The sequence below is a fragment of the Simochromis diagramma genome, unplaced genomic scaffold (genome assembly GCF_900408965.1).
Source record: "Simochromis diagramma unplaced genomic scaffold, fSimDia1.1 OVJJ01000602.1, whole genome shotgun sequence".
Taxonomy (NCBI): Eukaryota; Metazoa; Chordata; class Actinopteri; order Cichliformes; family Cichlidae; genus Simochromis; species Simochromis diagramma.
Window position 1 is genome coordinate 10,502,833 of NW_024387040.1, and position 20,088 is coordinate 10,522,920.

Genomic DNA, 20,088 nt, shown 5'->3' on the forward strand with positions numbered 1-20,088 from the left:
CGTCATTATCACAGACAGAAATACCTGGAAACACTGAAAACAAATCATGCTTTTTTTCTATTTCTCAAATTTTATTTTGCATTTTATATTTATTTACTTTTTTACATTTTTTTAACATCTTTTTGATACCTAAGCGCCTCTTCTCACACAAACACTCGGGGTTCAGCATATGGCCCAAAAATACTTGGACATGCAGACTGGAGTAGCCAGGGATCAAACCACTGACCTCTTGATTGGTAAATGACCCGCTCTACCTCCTGAGAACATAACAGCCACACCAACAAAGCAGGAACAACCAGTTAATGAGTCATTCATTAGTAATGTTCTAACTCAATAACTCCTTACCCGTCTAGAAGATAATGACTTCCAGAAATTGTGAGTCATTAGGTTGCGATTATTTCATAATTATCTGTAAATCAATAGGACTCCCCACTTTCTGCATGAGTCATTCCTGATTAATTGCAAAAGTTGAACGTCACAAAACAGTAACTTCTCATTTCTTTAACATTAGCTACTCTTTTTGTGTTACTTACTTACAGTTACTTTGTAGTTACACATTACATACCAGTGCCTTCAGTTTGTGTCTCCTAAGTGTAATTAATTACTTTTATTAACTTTACTTGAACAATTATCTACTGTAATGTCCTGGATTGAGATTATAAAGGGAGTAGACTGATTAACTCAACTTCAGCTCTTGTTGTTGACTCTTTCAATTAACTATACAATTATTTGTGTTCCTTATTGTAAGGCGGTATCGCAAAGGGGAAATCCCTTTTTGGTTGGTTCACCTAACAGCTCAAATATTAGCTTAAACAGCCAAAAGATTCATTTAAAAGTAAAACTAAAAAAAAAACCAAAACAGAAGAATTATTCTGTCTCATTTTGTTTTGTTTTATTGTTTTATTCAGGTTTAGATTCCAGCACAAGAACACTGAGCACCCCGAGCCCGGGATTGATTCTGCCTTCCAAGTCCTCCTCCCTCTCCTCACCTGCTCTCTCCAGCAACGGCCACGAGACCAACTCCTCGTCCTCGTCTTCTGCCCCGGCTGAGACGGTCGCTGTGATCCACCCTCAGCCCGGCCCTCACACTCGCTCCAGACAGTCGAAAACCCACCACTACGCCCCCATCGATCTCCTCCCTGACCACACCCTCCTGCAGATCTTCTCCCACCTTTCGACCAACCAGCTGTGCCGCTGCGCACGCGTTTGCCGCCGCTGGTACAACCTGGCTTGGGACCCCAGGCTGTGGAGCACTATCCAGCTAACAGGAGAGCTGCTTCATGCCGACCGTGCCATCAGGGTCCTCACCCACCGGCTGTGCCAAGACACCCCGAACATTTGTCTGACCCTGGAGACGGTGGTGGTCAATGGCTGCAAGAGGCTCACTGACCGGGGGCTGCACGTGGTGGCCCAGTGCTGCCCCGAGCTACGCCGCCTGGAGGTTGCCGGCTGTTATAACATCTCTAATGAGGCCGTGTTTGAAGTGGTCTCCCGCTGTCCCAACCTGGAACACCTAAACCTCTCAGGTAAAAAGAAACAGACAAGTCATATTGAGTAAAAAGCAAATAAACCCATCTGACTTTAATTAGAATCTTTGGGCAAGCTCTAAGTCTTAAGGAGTGGCCACTATTTGACATCATGCATATGTGTGGATTTGCCTCAAAGAACTTCTCCTTTCAGTCCTTTTTCAGTGATTTCTTGTAAAGCTGGTAGAATCATTAGAGGAGCAGGAGAAGCTCTGCCAACCTTAAGTCCCCATGTGGGAGAAGAAAGGCTTTCTTTAGCTGAAAGCAGAGCTTACCTCAACATGGGTAAGAGGAGCGGTCTGCTGCTTTCATTAAGGAAGTGACACAAATAACATTGACTGGGGCAGAGCGAGGTCTGCACTATTAGCAGCAGGAAGGAAGCTCTTGTAGTAAAAGGAAAAATAAGCCCTTTCAAAGTGTTAAAGACACCAGGCTTTGATTGAATTGGCCTTTTTGGTCTCTAAAAACCGACCGCACTTGTGTTTTTCTTTGTCTGCGCTCACATTTTCATTCTTCTGCTTGATTGGCTGTAATCTAACACAGCAGGTTTTTACTCTGGCGCCATCAAGTGGCGACTCAGTTAACATCAGCTTTTAAGAGTCAGTGTTGGGCTACTGTACCGCCTCCCTCTGTCATGGTAGGCTGTACAAAAATAGCCTTGAAAGTGCAGCAGATGGTAATAGGAGGCCTGATAAGAGAATTTAATTGGTTTATAATCTCTTTCTTGCTGTCCCACAATAAGAGATAAGAACTTTTAAAATCATTTTTACATAGACAGAGAGAAAATTGCTTCTTTTCTACTCTTGGATTGCATTATAACATAAAATCCATGTGCATACATACATGTGAGCTCTGCATTAACACCTGTTCTTTCAACATCAACAGCGAGACTCTCTTTAATGGAAAAAATCACCTCTGCTTCCTTTCCCTCCAGGCTGCTCCAAGGTGACATGCATCAGCCAACCCAAGAGGCCTCACTCCAGCTGTCTCCATTGCACGGCCAGCAGATCTCCATCCACTACCTGGACATGACCGATTGCTTTTCCCTCGAGGACGAGGGCTTGCGAACTATCGCCTCCCACTGCCCTCGCCTGACTCATCTGTATTTGCGGCGATTGCACCAGACTAACAGATGAAGCCTTGCGCCATTTGGCTCTCCACTGCCCTTCAGTGAGGGAGCTGAGCCTCAGTGACTGCCGCTTGGTGGGGGATTTCGGCCTCCGGGAAGTCGCCCGCCTAGAGGGTTGCCTGCGCTACTTAAGCGTGGCCCACTGTACCCGCATTACAGATGTAGGCATGCGCTATGTGGCTCGCTACTGCCCGAGAACTGCGCTACTTGAATGCGAGGGCTGCGAGGGGCTCACGGATCACGGCCTGAGTCACTTGGCCAGGAGCTGCCCCAGACTCAAGTCTCTGGATGTCGGTAAATGCCCGCTGGTGTCGGACAGCGGGCTGGAGCAGCTAGCCATGTACTGCCAAGGCCTGAGGCGAGTCAGTCTCAGAGCCGGCGAAAGTGTAACAGGCAGAGGACTCAAAGCTCTGGCGGCCAACTGCTGCGAGCTGCAGCTGCTCAACGTGCAGGACTGCGAGGTGTCACCGGAGGCTCTGCGGTTCGTCAGACGCCACTGTCGGCGCTAGCGTCATCGAGCACACAAACCCCGCTTTCTACTGAGACGGGGAGTTCTTGGACTGGTCTTCTGACAAGTGGATGTTCTAATATTCCTGCTATGGTGTTGGCAGAGTTCAGCGGCTGATGTGTCAGAGCTAGTTGAAAACCGGCGTGCAATACTGGCCAGAATTTGTCCTTTTTAAATTCGCTTGATGGCTGTTAATGCTATCCTTTGAAAATACTTCCACAGAATGTATTTAACATATTTATCTATAAAAAAAGGCAGAAAAGTACAGTATTACTCCCCCCCCAACATCACAGTTGCAATGTAATAACATGCTACAACACTGAGCACTGGGGTACAGCTGTGTTACCGTTTAAAAGTATTGTAATATCTATTTTATTTTAAGTCATTGTCACCTTTAGGCCCTGAAAACATAATCATTGTAATAATTTCTACAGCTATTCTTGAACAACAAGTATCTCTTGATCCTAAACCACTGAGAATGTAGCAGCAGCTAAGCAGATCTGGTGATTAGACTATAGTCAGTTTCACTTTCTTTGTGTTGTGTTGCATACGCACTTTATGCATTTGCGCTGACAATCACTTCAACTGAGCTCAAACTCTTATATTTAGCATTTTGCCACATGCATTGTTGTTAGTTAAATGTCACGAGTAAAGCAAAACCGTGTTTCCAAAAAGGCCGGGATACAATAAAATGTAAATAAAATGCAAATCATAGAAAGTATGTTTAATTGTGCAAGGATGACATTCAGTTTAATCACAGAGCCATGCTTTAATATGTGCAGGATGTGGTTTGGGCCTCTCTTGAATATCATTACTGATGCCTTCACAGAAAGCTTAAGTCGGACATCCCACATGGATTCCAGCTCCTTTTAAACTTTGCTGGATGGTTCCTCAGTTCTTTAGCCCAGAGAAAGTATCCAGAAATCTGGCATGTTGGCTGTTATGTAATCTCAATATGAAATCCTCCAGTTCTTTGCATTTTTATGTTCCTTACTGCTGTTGTTAAACAGTTCAAGTAGATCTCTATCTAGTCTTTTTTACGAGTGGTTAAAAACTCTCTTTACTTCTCAAAGACTCTCCAAGATGCTCTTTTGCTAATGAACCTAATTAGCTGTGTGCATGCGGTCAAAAATAAATAAATAAGAGGAGTGGAGAGTTTCTGGATGCTGAGGCAGACAGGTAAGGTAACATCCAGAGCACACAGAACATGTGGAAACATGAGGGACGGTAACCATCTATGCAGGAGGAGCAAGATCTAAGATCTAAGCAAGAGGAGTCCAGAAACCATGAACTGCAAGGAGCATTAACATTTAAACACAGACAGGAGGAACCATGTTGTCTTTGTACCAGTCTAACTGCAATGTGGAGTTTAAATGCGTAGCAAATCAATGCACAATGTTTTTGTTTACATTTTGCAAAAGTAGTACTGACTTTTTTTTTGGAAAGCACGTTTGCTCCTGAGAGGGGCTTTTACTGAAAAATAGGAATGGGATCAGTGTTGAAAATAAACAAGAACACATTGCTGCTATAACTGTGCCAATAAATTTCATGTAAAAATCCACTCCCTCCCGGCCTGCGCATGTTTATGAGTCATTAAGGTGACTGAGAATATCTGAGAATGCCATATATGGGCGTGTAACGTGCTATTCCCCTTTAAGACTTAAAAGAAACAGCATGCGTGCTGTTTTAATTCAACTGAATAAACCAAACCTGGCTATAACCTGTGCACATTTGTTAGGTATACCCAGTCAACGTCTTGTTCACACTAATATCTAAAATCTAATCTGTTGTTGCCGACTGTGGCCATCACTTTATGATCACAGTGCAACCACAGTGCAACTGAGAAAAGCTGGTTTTCTTTTGCTTTTAAGAGAGCTCTGAAGCTGCTGTTGTTTGTGTGCGAGGACATTGCAGCGCAGTGAGAGTGAAAAGCAGCAGATGGAGGAGAATTTGCACATCCTGTCCGTCTGTCCACTTGTGGGGGCCTTGTGTTCTAAACACTTGAGGGGGAAAGATCTCACAAAAATTCCTGTAATGGAATGTGAACATGTTCTCTGGCTCTTGCAGGAGAGCTTATTTGCCTTAAATCAGTTACAACAATGAGTTGTATAAAACTAGATCCACACGGGTTAATTGGCTTTATCTTTGGGTTCAATGCAGTGTAGTTTCTAATGAGTCAGTTACACCATGTTGTTGAGTGTGGCTGGTTGTTACTGTTTGAGTTTATGAGAATCCAAAGCAGTAATATTTCAGGAATCAAAAGCCTTTTGCAAGCAATTTTTACGTGTAATTCAGGTATGTACCTGATTTACAGCAAATAAGCTGCCAGACAAGAGCCAGAGAACATACTTCCACTCAAGTTAAAACCTTCATTCCCCCCCTACCAGAAATCGATCCTTTTTGCTGTAGTTCCTGCTTTCTAAAAACTTTTCCAGCATTTTGAAGGCTCCGTACAGCTGTTATTACAGATGCACAGCCAGCTCTTTCTGTGGTTTCTGGCGGTCCAGCAGAGAAGCATCATTTGTTGAGTGATGACCTTTAGCAAGTGGAAGTCTAGGGCTTGGGTGAACTTGCTGCCAAATCTTTTTTTTTTCATGCCTCAGTGAGACATTACCCAAACAAAGCCCAGAAATTCAAGATGAACTTGCTACATATGAAAAATCTTTCCGCCAGCATAGGCTGTGCTTTTTTCTCACTGCCAGATGTAAATTATCATCATGTAAATAAAGAAATAGAAGGATCCTGCAGCTCTCTTAAAGTCTTTACTTGAAAGCTTTGCGGAGGATAGGATATCTAGTAGAAAACATTTAGGGAACCATTTATGTTTAGTATCCTTTCACAGAACTGCCCTCTGGTTATGTGTACAGATACAGTCAGAGACAGACTTCCAGTTAGTGGACATGTAAACATGTAACGTAATGGAGAAATTACTAAAATAAGGTAATCGAGATTCTGCTGGCTCCGAGGTCGGCTTAGTCATATTTCCTCATTATTTAGGGAACTGAGAATTGTGAGGCAGAGTGAGTTTTTGTTTGTTGCGCTGGTTACCACTAGAGGTCAGTAGAGGTATGCTGATTCTCAGTGCTGAGCCGTCATTGATACTTGATACTTATGACCAATATTAAGTGACTTAAAAAAATAACTATTTTTAACACAAGTATTTTTTATTATAGTCTCTTGAATCAATCATTGGTTTGCTGGAGGCATCAGTGTGTCTTTGACTCGTAAGTAAATTAGATGGTCTGCTTTAAATTTGATTTAGGTTTCCAACTACAGAATCTTTTTCAGATGTCTTTCAAACAAGCAAGGTTGGTTTCTACAAAGCAGTCTGCTACACCAGCACTAACACATGCAATGAAACTATAAGTGGAATCAGTTTCCTCACAGCAGGCTTCATATTCAGTTTTCCTCATGCAGATGACTTCCAATTTGACTGAATGACTGCAGCAACGACACAGGAAGCTCTGAGGCTCGTAAGAGTGAGTGCAAAGGCAAGTCGTTGGCGTCTTGTTGCTCTTGCATCTTTGTGCTGTGACACTGAAAACTTAGTTACTGTAGGTCTGTCATTGAAGCTGCCCAGTTTAAATTGAAATGAGAAATACACAAATTTTGCTTGTCAGGCCTCAGAAAAAAAATCAGTTTTGATTCCTGAAATTTAACAACTGAGCTTTTCAACATATCGGTGCAATATAGGGAAAATCACGTTTCCTTTATCTGATTCAATAATGCAAATAGGTAATGTTACCTGTTAAAAGGTGAGCAGATTGTCAATGACTTAGTTGCTCATCTTGCTCAACATCCATCACGATTCACAAGTTGTTACCTGTAAAACTATGAATGTGACTTTGATCTTGAGCACAGTTTGGATGAATTAGGTGGTTAGTGTGTTTGTTTCACTGAAATCTCACTAATACTGTAGGAGGAGTGGCGATTCTTGTAAATTGTAGACAGATGCAGGGAGGTCCCACCCTAGAACAAACTAATCGGTCCATCAGCCGGATGAGCTGAAAACATTAAGACATTAAGTGCTTCACAGATACATATGTGTACTATATTCTGCTATATATTCAACTTTATCCTTTACCAAACACAGCTACAGTCAAAGACTGTAGCTCAGGTGGTAGAGCAGGTCAGCTACTAACTGGAAGGTTGGTGGTTTGATCCCAGTCTGCTCCAGTCTGCATGCCAAATATCCTTGGGCAAGATACTAACCCCATGTTGCTTTCTGATGCATCCATCGGAGTGAGAATGTGTATGAAGCACTTAATAGCTTATAAAAAAAAGTGCCTGTGTGATTGGGTGAATGAATTAGTTTTATAAAGTGCTTTGAGTGGTCAGATAGAGTAGAAAAGCACTATATAAGAACCAGTCCATATAAAGATATAGACTTTATTATTTATTCCTGTTTAACTGCCCATTAAAGCAAATATCTAATCAATCAATATCATGGCAGCAAGTCGGTGACATGATCAAGACGAGCTGGGGAAATTCAAACTGAGCATCAGAATGAAGAAAGACGGTTTAAGTGACTTTGAACGTGGCATGGTTGTGACAGACTGGTGTGAGTATTTCAGAAACTGCTCATCTATTCATATCTACTGGGATTTTCCCACACTGCTGTCTTTGGGGTTTACAGTCTGAAAATGAGAAAATATCCAGTGAGCAGCAAATCTCGGGGTAAAAAAATATCTCTTTGATGTCAGAGGTCAAAGGTGAATGGCCAGACTGCTTTGGGCTGATAGGAAGGCAACGGTAACTCAAATAAGCAGAAGACCACACTGGGTGCTGTCAGCTAAGAACAGGAAACCGAGGCTGCCCACACAGGCTCACCAGAACTGCACATTAGAAGACTGGAAAAAACATTGCCTGATCTGATGAGTCTTGATTTCTGCTGTGACACTGGGTGGATAACACACCACGTCACATATCTCATATTCACCTCAAACTGGTGTCTTTAACGTGAAAATGAGTTCACTGCAGTGCGCTGTATCGTGCAACCGAAATCCTTAAAAAGTCCAGTGGAGTGTGTGTTAAAGTTGAGTGTGCATTACCTAAACTAGACAATCTGGTCTGTCTGATCTTGTGAAAAAGTGATTTCATGAAATGAAGTATGTACGAACATGTTAAAACACAAACACCGTATAGTTGTTTATTTTCACGACAAATAAATAAGAAACAGACAAAAATGTGCAAAAAGACTTTTCCAAACATATATAAATACTCTGCTCAACATAAATGTATATATTATATATTATATATTAACTTCGTTCTCTTACAGGCTTGATTCTCGCTGTTGTAAAAGCGCCTGCATACGACCGACATAACATAGTGTAATATAAGTCAGAAAAACACCAGCCTTTATAATCACAGCATAGCTCGAGTTTCTTTGCCTCCTTACAGAGCTGTGATAGTTTTGATCTTTTTTAGTCCCATCACTGGGGCAAGACTCTGTTTTTTTAAGAGGTTTCTACAGCGTAGTGCAGCACAGGGTGTTTACAAGTGCTAAACACAGGAAATATCCACAATTTTGTTGCATCATTGATCAGTATGGTGGATGTCAGTAGTGTTTGGGCAGTGCAATAAAACCTGTGTCACACTCAAAGTGTAATCAGCCTATCTTGACAGTTTCATTTTACCCTTCGCTGCCTTTCTCCTCTTGGTAAGCGTATGCATCGATATTTGTGTATTAGGTTCCTCCCTTGCCCCACATAAGTCTCTCAGTGGACCCAGACTGATGCCGTGGCCTTGTTACAAGCAGGACCAGCAGAGGAGTTAGCTGGAACAGAGCTCACTTCCTCACTCTGCTGGCGATGAACACTGATCTGGCTGCTCATACTCCGGGAAAAACTTCCAGAAAGTCTGCCTAAACAATATCCCAAAAAGTCAGAGGAGTTGGTTGAGCGTCACTGCTTGTTATCGAGAGTGCACCGCCTCTGCAGCTTCATGTGGCGCTGGCTAACCTGGTGGCCCTCCGAGTTCGGACATTTGGCTTGATTTGCACAGGAGCAGTTAAGCACGGGGTGCAGTTGCCGAGTCCATGTCATCTGGAAGAATATACACAAAGCATATTAAAGTCAAGCACTAATCCTATAGTTCACATGCTGAATTTTCTAAGGTTACGAATGGTACCTGAGATCTGAGGACATGCAGCTCGTTGTGAGCTTTGGTATACTTCTTCTCCAGTTCCAGATACTTGCCCTTAAGCTTCTCCCGGTCTCTGCGCTCCTTCCGAAAGTCTTCCTTAAAGACTTCAGCCTAAATATGGACGTGAAACAAACAAAAACAGATGTCCATTAGGGGTAGCTCAACAGTTTGGGCAATTCTTATACACCCCTTACTACATTTAACCTTGGATTTTATAAGATATGGTTTACACATTCATTTAAGTGAGTAAGTGAAAAGCAGCTGAGTGGATTCGAGCTGAAGACACAAATCCCCTTTGGAGTTGCGTCAGGAAGGGGATCCGGTGTAAAACGCTGACAAAAATCAAACATGCAGGGTGCCTGCTTTGTGGCAAAGTGGCAGCTGAAAGCAGCTATTAGCCAGACTACTACAGAGTGAATTTTATAGGTTTTTTGATTGCCTTTGGACACGGACAAGTAATACCTTTTTCCTTTGTTTTCAGTCTTTATGCAAAGAAAAACATCACACACATGAAGACAAAGCACTCACTTGATGTTTCCAGATGTCTAGTGTTTCATTGTCCACTCCAAGGGACTGAGAAGCCTGAAGCGCCTCCTTTAAGGCCTGCACAGACACATTGAAGCCACTGTTAGAGCGTTTTTACTGCGAGGGTTAGAATGAGACTTCCTTTTCATCAGTGAATATCAGAGAAAGCCTGATGCCTCACCTTGTTCAGTCGTCTGATCTCCTCGTGTTGATGCTGCCCTTTGCGGGTCAGGGCGCTGTTCTGCGCTCGCAGCTCTTTTACTTCTTTCTGTGCTTCGAGCTTCTCAGAGCTGGCATCACCCTCTTCCGTCTGTGAAAAAGCATCCCATGAGGGAACCGTTAGCGCTCAGATCAAACGACTTAATCTATCAAAGAGCGGTCGGCGCATTTACCTGTGCGCTCTCTTTTCCTTTGATCACCTTGAGCTTCAGTCGGTTTAACGTGACGTGCTTTCCTTCTTCCTCTTCAAAGCGATCACACTGCTGTAATGCTTTTAACTCCTCGACCTGGACATTGGGTGCAGAACGCAGACAACACTTAAATGATAAACAAGTGCGATAATAAACCGACACGAGCTGAAAAACAACATTAAAGGATGTGAACTTGCTCCTTTCTTACCTTCTCTTTGTAGTAGTGCACCATGGTTCGGTACTCTTTTGCCCATTTCTCATTAATAGAAAGAAGCTGAGTAAAAACAGAAAGACTGTGAACCTTTAAACGTGCATACACGGGTCGTAGGATGAATACACAGAAAGTCTGAGAAGTACTCACCTCGTTCTTTTGCTCTTCTAAGATAAGAATCTGTGTTTTCATGTTGACATCACTTTTGTGAGAGGACCCTTGCAGCTGAGGCACATAAAAGAGAGAAAAACAGGAACTACTCAAATGTGGCACGCAGTAAATCCATCAACAGCCAAATGCCTGCGACTCTGGGAAATTATGCAACACGACTCCCTCTACCAACTTCCTTTTACACATTTTTGGAAGTTTTGCTTCACACTGCTTCCAGTAACCCAACGAATATCATCATTCAGTTGTGGTCAGGCAATCAAAAGGTGGTGGTTCTCTGTTCTTTTGTTACCTGTGTGTTTTCCAGCTTCACAGACGGGTGTAGTTCTTCCCCAGTATTGCACCAAAACTCATACCTGAAAAACAAATTATTTGCATCACGTTCCTCCATAAAAACTGACTCCAATTTTCACACAAGTGCTGCTGTGATGTGTCTCACCTGTCTATATTTGGCAGAGATGGATACAGTCTGTGGGCTTGTCTGTGTTTGTCAGTGTCATTTGACTCTGATGGGTCCACAGGCAGCCTTGCCGTTGAGTTTTCAAGCAGAGACTGTCAAAAAAAGAAAAAGTCAAGGACATAAGGACTTACTCAGTTGTATATAGCATTTGTATTCTATTTTATCTTATTGTATATTTTATTCTATTTTATTCTACTGTATATAGTATTTTATTTTATTCTATTCTGTCCAGTTGTGTACTGTATTTATTCTTATTGTATTCAAATTTTTACTTCATAACTTTTGCACTGTCCACTTCCTGCTGTGACAAAACAAATTTCCCACGTGTGGGACTAATAAAGGTTATCTTATCTTATCTTATAAGTTTTATATGAAATTAATAATAATAATAATTTAAAAACCGGTTCTTCTATTGTAAGAATAAGTACCCAGCAGAGATGTATTTACATTAGGATGGCCTAAAATGAGTTTTTCTTCTGACATAACACCCCAGTGTAGAAACAGATATTTCCACAGGTTCAGCGGTTTCATTTGACATCAATGCAAATTCCCAAAGATATCAACATAAATGAATATTACAAGTATTTCTGCTTTTGTCTCAGAAAACGATTAATCAGTCATTACTAATAACAATTCAATTACTCAAAGAGTGTGTTGCAGCCTTGACGTAGTCACTGTGCTCCACGGAGATACTGTGCTGCAGTGAGCTCAGTTTGTTTGTAATGGCACAAAGTGACACTTGACTCATACCCACAAAGGATGTCGATTATCTATACCCCGCGCTGTCACGTGGTTACCCGACCTCAGCTTGCACGTTCCTCGGTAAATCATCAAATCTATTTAAACTGCCTTTAAAAACCTCTGAGGAGCTAACATGTTTATCAGGACAAGATGTCCAAGTTGATATAAAAGCCTATTGAACTCCTCCTGCTCTGAGTCCAGGTCAGTGTTCTGTACGAAGCAAAACTTTTCTTTATTTTTTTAAGTAGAAGGTCAGAGTTGCTCGATAATAACATAAACAAAAGCAGCGAAATGTAAAAAGCAGCAGACTCACCATACTGCGTTTCGGAGGCGTCTTCAGAGTGTGCAAACCCGACTAAAAAACGTGTGAATTGAAGCGACGCGACCGGCTCGCCTCTCAGTTATACCGAGGATCCCCTGTGACGTGGGAAAACCCTGACTGTCCAATCAGCTGCCGGGATTCCCTCCCCGGTCCCGTGCAGTCAGAATGAGTTGAGCGACTGACCGACTTTGTCGAAGGAAAGGAAAGTACAAGCAGTTAATCAACACCTCGAGCGGTAATAGACGATGTGTTTATGGTATGAATCGATGACTAAGACAAAAAAAAAAAAATCTGCTGTTGCACTGCAAAAGATGGCAAATCTTTATTTACGTTTTTTTTAACCGAGAGAATATTTTTCTAGCATTTAAACTTAACGCCAAGCTAACATTTACTGTATTTACAGAGATAGTTTTGCTTTATATAAAAAAGCATGTATAATGTACAAAAACTCAGTTAATTAATTCATGAATTAATTATTCTACCCGTTGGGACAACACATTACTAGGTGTAAAACAAAACAAAACAAAATAAAATAAAATAACACTATTGATAGCTATAGATTTATAGCTTTTATAGCTTTATTTGTGTGTCTATTAACAAAAACATTAAAAAAAATACTTTGTTTACTATATATGTTATACCTCAAGGTTAAAGTTCATATCCTAATTCATGTGAATGAAATTTTGAAACCATATGAAAAATTATAATGATACCAAATAATATTGTAAGAGATTCTGACTCTTGATTTTTTACAGTGGACAGCCTCCAGTTTCAGCTGTGTGAACTCATCTGTATGCTGAGTATTTTTTTTTTTCTTTACTTCCTGGATGGTTAAACTGCAGCCGCTTAAAAGCCCGACCAGCTTTCAGAACCACTAATATCGAAATGAAACTGTCCAAAAAAATGCAAAACTTATGGCCTGCGGGTTATGGGAAAATCACACATCTCGCAGGCTTATCATTTACACAATCTCTTGACAGTCTGTTCTGAAAGGTGTTGACTCAGAGCGGGCTTATTTCAGGGAAGAAAGAGAGGGGAAAATACGCCACTGCTCCTCCTCCAGTAACCGGCACTCAGCGCGGGGGACTCAACCCAGAGCTAATTATTTATTATTTCTTATGGAAACCTGTGTGATTTATTCCCACATATAGGACACGCCATCCTTTTCTTCTTTAGGAGACTGGTTTCATGATCAGCACATTTTAATTAGAGATGATGTTACCAAACAGACACAGACATGTAATTCCTCAGTGCCCTTTTTCACATCAAGATATTTGTTTTTCTTTTGTTGAAGTGGGAGCTTCCACTCCTATTAAATATAGCCAATGGTGGGGACGTTCCAGCATGGCATTATGTGATATCCCGCACTCCACCGAAACAACCATTAATTTTTGTAGCCTAGGACATTTTTTGATATTTCCACCTGAAAAAAATAAGAAATAAAAAAAAAGAAATCCCCAGATTTTGCCAGTAAGACCAAAAATAGCCAACTCTCGACTCTATGGGTGAAAGAAACTCAAGAGAGATTATACAAGTCTGTTCCCATATATAAATGAATATAGCTACCGTCACATCATCATCATCATCATCATCATCATTGCTTTGCAGACCTGATTTGAAGCCCAAACCTGAGACCTCTACTTTCCGTGATATCCAAGGAAAGTCTGGATTTGAGAAGTTGACCAATGGTGCATTCTCAAGTGGTAGTGATTTGTCTATGATAGGGTGTGCTTGCCCTAAAGTGCTTACACTTGAAAACAGTGAGTGAGATCAGAAAGTCACTCAGAAAGTTTTCACTGAAGTCACAGAGCAAGAAATACAAAGCTGCTTTCCTATAGATTTCAATATACGTATATATATATATATATATATGTATACGTGTGTGTGTGTGTGTTTGAGCAACAGGAATCACCTCCTGCTGGTAATGGGAAAGACTGCAGATCTAAAGCGCTTCTGCTGTCATCTTTTATCTACAGTCTATGTACACTGCACTCGCAGGCCTCAGTTGTACTCTGCTGCAGACAGCTGGAAACCCAAGCAGACCCTAGAAGACTCACGTAGACGTTTTATGTGGTAACAATTTGTTAATTACATGGAGCCCCTCATTTAAATTGGGCCTGTTTTCTCTCCTTTTTTTATTCTAAGTTGAACCATAATTTACTAAATGAACTTGTGTTGAGGAAAATGTCCAACTAGTGACCAAGCAAATAAGGTTTTTTTTTTTTAGCATAGACTCTTTTTGGAACTGTAAGACCCTCCCTCTACAGGCCAATAGGAACAGTGCAGCTTCAAGGCACTTCCACATTGGCTTTACTTCTCAGATTTTAAGGCCTTATCCATCATTTACATATTTTCTACATACATCAGACAAGAAACTAATTATTCAGAGAAAACCACATAAATACCAATACCAACACATTATCCTATTAAGCTTTTATCTTGCCTGTTCTATAGCAGGCACGATAAATGGAGCCGTACTTATATAACACCTTTCTACTTAACTTGAATGTCTTTGAGGTACTACTTTAGGTACTCTCTACCTCACCCAATCACGCACGCATTTATGCCTAAGTGCTTTATAACATTCACACACACTTACATGGATTCAACAGGGGCAAATCAGGGTTCACTATCTTGCCCAAGCAGACTTCAATACATGAACTTGAAGAGCTGGAGATCAAACACTGACCTTCTGACTGCTACACCTCTCTCTAAACCACCTGAGCCATACACATTTATTATCATGGTGTGTTTGGGTCATTTATAAAGAAAATGCTATCTTGACTTTGTACTATTTGGACACAAGCTACATGTTAAAAGTGTTGGAAATGTTTTGCAACCTAAAGTTAGTTACCATGTGGAGATGAGATTTAAAAAACACTAACAAAAATGTTCATTTTTACTTCTGTGTAATTAAAACTGTTATTTGGAAAATAATATAGAGAGTATATGTAGGCTTAGTAAACACTGATGTTACTAGACAACAATTAATTGTTCCAAAAAAGAGAAATTCCTGTCTTAAAATGCTTATTATTATACTTAAGTTGGCCCCTTACTTATACCAATTATTCATGCCACATAGCCGTTTAATTGCTGTAATTTGGTTGAGACTTTTGTCCAATGCAATGCAAAAGAAAAAAAACAGAGCACGTGCACACACAGAAAGGCAGCACATTAGTTGGATTTAAATGCTTGTGCTTGAGGCAACAGCTCATCCACCCTGGAGGTTGCAGTATTAGGCCCAGGCTGTAACTGTTAAACACTCATCAGTATCTGTTCTCTGTTCTAACATAATTAAATGTGGCATCGATAGTGATGCTTTCATTAGTGTATAATCACCTGCAATTACAAATTAAATTAAAACGAAGGCTTATGTCTTGACAAGGTGCAGATCCTTGTTCACAGTGTGTATATTCGCTCCAGTGTTTATACAGTAACCAAAGGCCCAGAATAACCAACTGTAGCCTCTTTAGACTGGTTTGCAAAAGCCAGTTAGATCCCACAGACTCAATTGTTAAAATGTCCAGCATTAGAGCAGACATAAACTTCTCAGTCTGGTCCAAAAGTTGAGCTTTTTAATACTTCTAATACCTAAACTTGTGCATTGTTAGACACGTAGCTTGACATTGCTAATTTGAATCACTAAACATTTTAACCATGTTTTTCTTTTTCTTTTTTGTTGTTGTTGGTTCAGTTTGGAACCTCTGCATCAAATCAGGAAGTTATCATGTATCATGACTTAACAACCTGTCATGCACAGATGTTTTATATCGCTGAGACCATACTGAAAAAGCAGTCTAATGCTAAATTCAGTGCTAAAAAGTGTAAAGTAAGCATGGTAAAGCGTCATAGTTGCTGCCTGCAGGATTTGAAAGATTTTTCTAAAAACATTCCCAGTTCATCAGGGAAATTCACTTATTGCAGATTGTGCAATAAGTGAGGAGTATCAGGTGGATGAATGTGATTGGCCTCTGGTTACTCATGTACTTTGCTTAAATGCTTTAACACACTTTCTTTGGTTGCTCAGTCGGTGATACTGTACATTTTCTACTCTAGTAAAACCTTTAACCCCTCCCCCAAAAAACTTAGTCCATATTTGTCCACATTCCTGGACCCAAGAAGGATTTGGAAAGGTTTATACCCACTAAGAAGTGAACTACTTTCTTGAAATGTCTATGGAGGGCGCAGCATCAATAAGCTGGGAAATAGCAGTCAGCGGAGCAGGTAATGTACTGACTGTCAGGGGGCTGGCAGGGTCTGCTGGGTTTTTAGAAAACTTCAATCCAGCTTACTTGAATAAAAAGCCCGTTTTAGATAAATATGTGGAAATGTCAAAAAATGACCTTGAAAGTTTCGCTGTCACCACAATAACACTTTGCCACTGTCCTAAAAGTGCCACACAAAGATTATTATTAGTGTGATTGTGCGAATGGCAACAACAGTGACTCAAATCGTGACAATGTTTACCGACATTACAGTACTTGTCACAGTACCCCATGTTGTGGTTTTACACAAGGGGCCTTCTTCATATTACACCTGTGCAGTGAGAACCCCGAACGCCTCTTCCCAGCACCAATACAGCCCATTTACGGTACGTGTGACACAGCAGCTATACGCTAGAAAGGAAAGAGGAGGTTTTACTCTGCTTGAGGAGCCTCCCTCTTCCTGCCACAAGAGTATCACTCACACAAATATGTCTAACTCTGGTCTTTAAGATCCTGTCACAGATCTTTGGTTCACACGCGAAACAGATAAGGCTCTTTGTGGCGTACACCTACGAATTAAAAACCCAAAACGGGTTTGATCTTGTTCTGGAACACTTTCTCTTGTGATCAGTGGTTTAGCAGGTTTGCATAATTGCACACGTGTTAGTGTAACCTTTGCTATCGGTTTCAAGTGAAAGAAGAAAGAAAACAAACACAGCGTTTAGATGAAAAAGTGGAAAGATAAAGCCACAGTTAGCTAAGCAAATATTGCTTGTTGTCAGAGACTTCTTTCCATAAAATCCCGATGACTTCACAGAAAGTTACTGACGCTGAATTTGAACTTACTAAGCCTGTTCGCTTTTTAGGTTTTGTTTCAGGTTTCCGAAATCAGAGCTGAGGCTTTCATATGTGCTGCTTGAGGCGTGGAAACAGACTTTTTTCTGATAAATTATTTAACCAAACATAACTGCATGACCTGCTCATCAAAGGTGTAGCTTGTTTTCAAGTATATATTTCAGCTAACCTAAATTTTCACCTAATCCCTCTAAAAAAAAAAAACTAAACAAAAAAAGACTGAATAACAAATATTTTTTTTTAAATATTATTAGTGAAACCCATTTATAAGCAGATAATTATAGTTTTAGAAATAAAACACCCTTCAGTCACAGTCACAGAGTTTTTATACACTATAGAAATCAAGATTTAGAGTAAAAAACAAGGAAAAAGGAAATTCACAATCTTTCAGGGCTTAATAAAACATGTCTTAAAATTAGGCAAATACAACTTCAGACTAACAAAAGCATGAAATATTACACAGTGTCATTAGCTCGAAGAAAACCAAAGCCAAAATGCAGAAAGTTTTTGAAAAACTAATTACGCCTTTACTGCTTCCACATAAGCAAAAGTTCAGGTTTCCAATCAATCAGTTTCCAGTTTCTCCAGCAGTGATGGCGCTTACCGTAGTCTAAGGTCAAGTTGTGCAATACTCAGAGAAACTGAACAAAATAAGCCCAAGAGCTACATCTCAGACTCTACAGGCCTCAGTTAACTTTAACTGATGTTAAATGTTAAAGTTCATGACAGCATAACTAGAAAAACACTGAACAAGTACGGCTTGTCTGACAGGGTTACCGGTAGAAAGCCTCTTCTTTCTAAAAACAATAGAACAATGTCCTTTATATCAAAGTATATAGTATATCAAAGTAATCCTGCATCAAGTATGAAGCTATCTGTCCAATAAGCTAAAGCTTGGCCCAGATTGTGCCATGAAATAGGGCAATGATCACAGCACAGCAGCAAATCTACAACTGAATGGCTGAAAGAAAAAGATGAGAATTCATCTACTGCAATCTACTGAAAGTACTGAAATATCCCAGTAAGGAACAATGGGCCCCAAATTCCATCGCAATAATGTGAAAGACTGATAAAGTTACACAAAAAAAATGTACCTCATGCTACTTCAAGTTGTTGCTAAAGGAGGTTTTACAAGTGACTGATTCATGGGCTGTGCTTGCACACTGTTTCGTGGCTATGTTTTTGTTAAATAAATAATGACACCGTGTAAAATGTCATGTTTGTAGTTCCCCCAGGTTGTATTTACCTAATTGTAAGTCTGGCTAAGAACCAGATGGTTTTGTTTTATCTCTTAATACATAAAACATTGGAACTGACAGAGAGTGTGCTTTCTTTTTACTATCACTGTATGTATACGTTTACTGAAAATGATTTGTTGACTATTGCAGACCACTGACGGTGACATAGGAAGATCCTCAATAAGGTGTAGTTTCAGTTCATGTTTTCTGAGTTCCCGTCAGTCTTTTCTATAGTTTGCGTTTTGTCCTGTCTACCTGTGCTTTTCTTTTTCTTTTCTCTTTCCCTTTGCCCGAAAGTTCATGGCAGACGGCTGATCCTCCCTGTCCCTGGTTCTGCTGGAGGTTTCTTCCCATTAAAAGGGAGTTTTTTTTCTTTATAGCTCAGGGTTTGCTCATAGGGGATCATCTTCTTGTGATTTCTCTGTAATACTGTAGGGTCTTTACCTTACAGTCTAAAGCACCTTGAGGTGACTGTTGATGTGATTTGGCACTGAACTGAACAGAACTGTAGCTCAGTGGTAGACCGTAATGAAATGAATAGCTTAACTTTTTACCATGAAATTAACTACTGAAACTACAAAATTTGCTAATTATTTCCTCTATCATTGCATTTCTCCTGTAAGTGAACCTCTTTTAAACCACCCTGTTCTCTTTTTTCTTTTCCTCTAACCCCTTTGCAGGCATGCTCAGTCACTAGAAAAAACAAACAAAGTACTGGTTTTACTGTCATGGTTTACTGGAACACAAAGAATTTGAGGAACATTAATTGCACATGTGCTTTTCTTACTGTGACATGTTGAAATGTGTGCTACAAGAAAGGACTGTGCATTCCTCAATCAGCCACCCACACAGAAACAGTGCTATGGTGGATGAATGTAGTGAATCTGCATGTAAAGAAGAATCACAAAGGTAAAGGCCAACTGGCAAAACCCTTTGAAAGTAGCTCCAAAACACACACGCATTAAGACAGTTTTGTCCGCTTACACCACTCACCACTTTGCAACAATAAACTGGGCTTTATTTAACCTATTTAGCTCATCAATTGATCTTGATACAAGAAGAAAAAAAACCCATTGTATTATATGTGCATTATTTGACATGACAAGACTGGTTTCATTCATCTACTGAAAGCAGGAACCATACATATCAGCAAGGCATTGTCACTGCTTATGGTCCAGTATACATATAAGATGCTGTGTCCAAATTAACCCCTTAATGCCTAGTGTATCATATTTGATACATACAGTTTTTTGAAAGTTTTTGGGACTTCGACATAATCAGTGTGAATTTCCTCCCCTGAAAAACCTAAATAAATTGCACAATATATTTTTAAGCAATCAAAAAAAAAACCCCAAAACAAAACAGATAAGCAAATATGATACAAATTAAATGTCATATATGGAAATTGAAATGTGATTCAATTTTTAAACAATTAAATAAAATTAAACAAAAGAAGGTTAAATAAACAATATTTTCAGAAAAATGTTATTTTCTGGCAATTATTTCATGATTCAGGTTTTAAAGGGTTAAATGCTGCAAACACTTCTGGTCCATGTTGACACTGACTGCATCATTATTTAGTCATCGTTGGTCAAACCAGTGTGCTCATCTGCTCTATTGACACTGTTATTATCAAGCCATCTGTG

General features: G+C 40.2%; 1 protein-coding gene and 1 pseudogene across 1 annotated transcript; one reads left to right on the forward strand and one right to left on the reverse strand.

The window, feature by feature from the left end:
* The window catches only part of LOC120741540, a 3,673-nt pseudogene extending 222 nt beyond the window's left edge, over positions 1-3,451 (forward strand).
* Positions 3,452-8,352: 4,901 nt separating this feature from the next.
* Positions 8,353-12,316, reverse strand: LOC120741292 (TNFAIP3-interacting protein 1-like). Its single transcript, XM_040044087.1, has 10 exons — positions 12,136-12,316; positions 11,061-11,173; positions 10,914-10,977; positions 10,604-10,678; positions 10,451-10,516; positions 10,225-10,338; positions 10,014-10,142; positions 9,836-9,910; positions 9,293-9,418; positions 8,353-9,207 (listed from the first exon to the last, which is right to left on the reverse strand). The coding sequence occupies exons 1-10, from the start codon at positions 12,136-12,138 to the stop codon at positions 9,067-9,069; spliced, it is 906 nt and encodes a 301-aa protein (XP_039900021.1). The 5' UTR covers positions 12,139-12,316; the 3' UTR covers positions 8,353-9,066.
* Between the last annotated feature and the right edge of the window lie 7,772 nt (positions 12,317-20,088).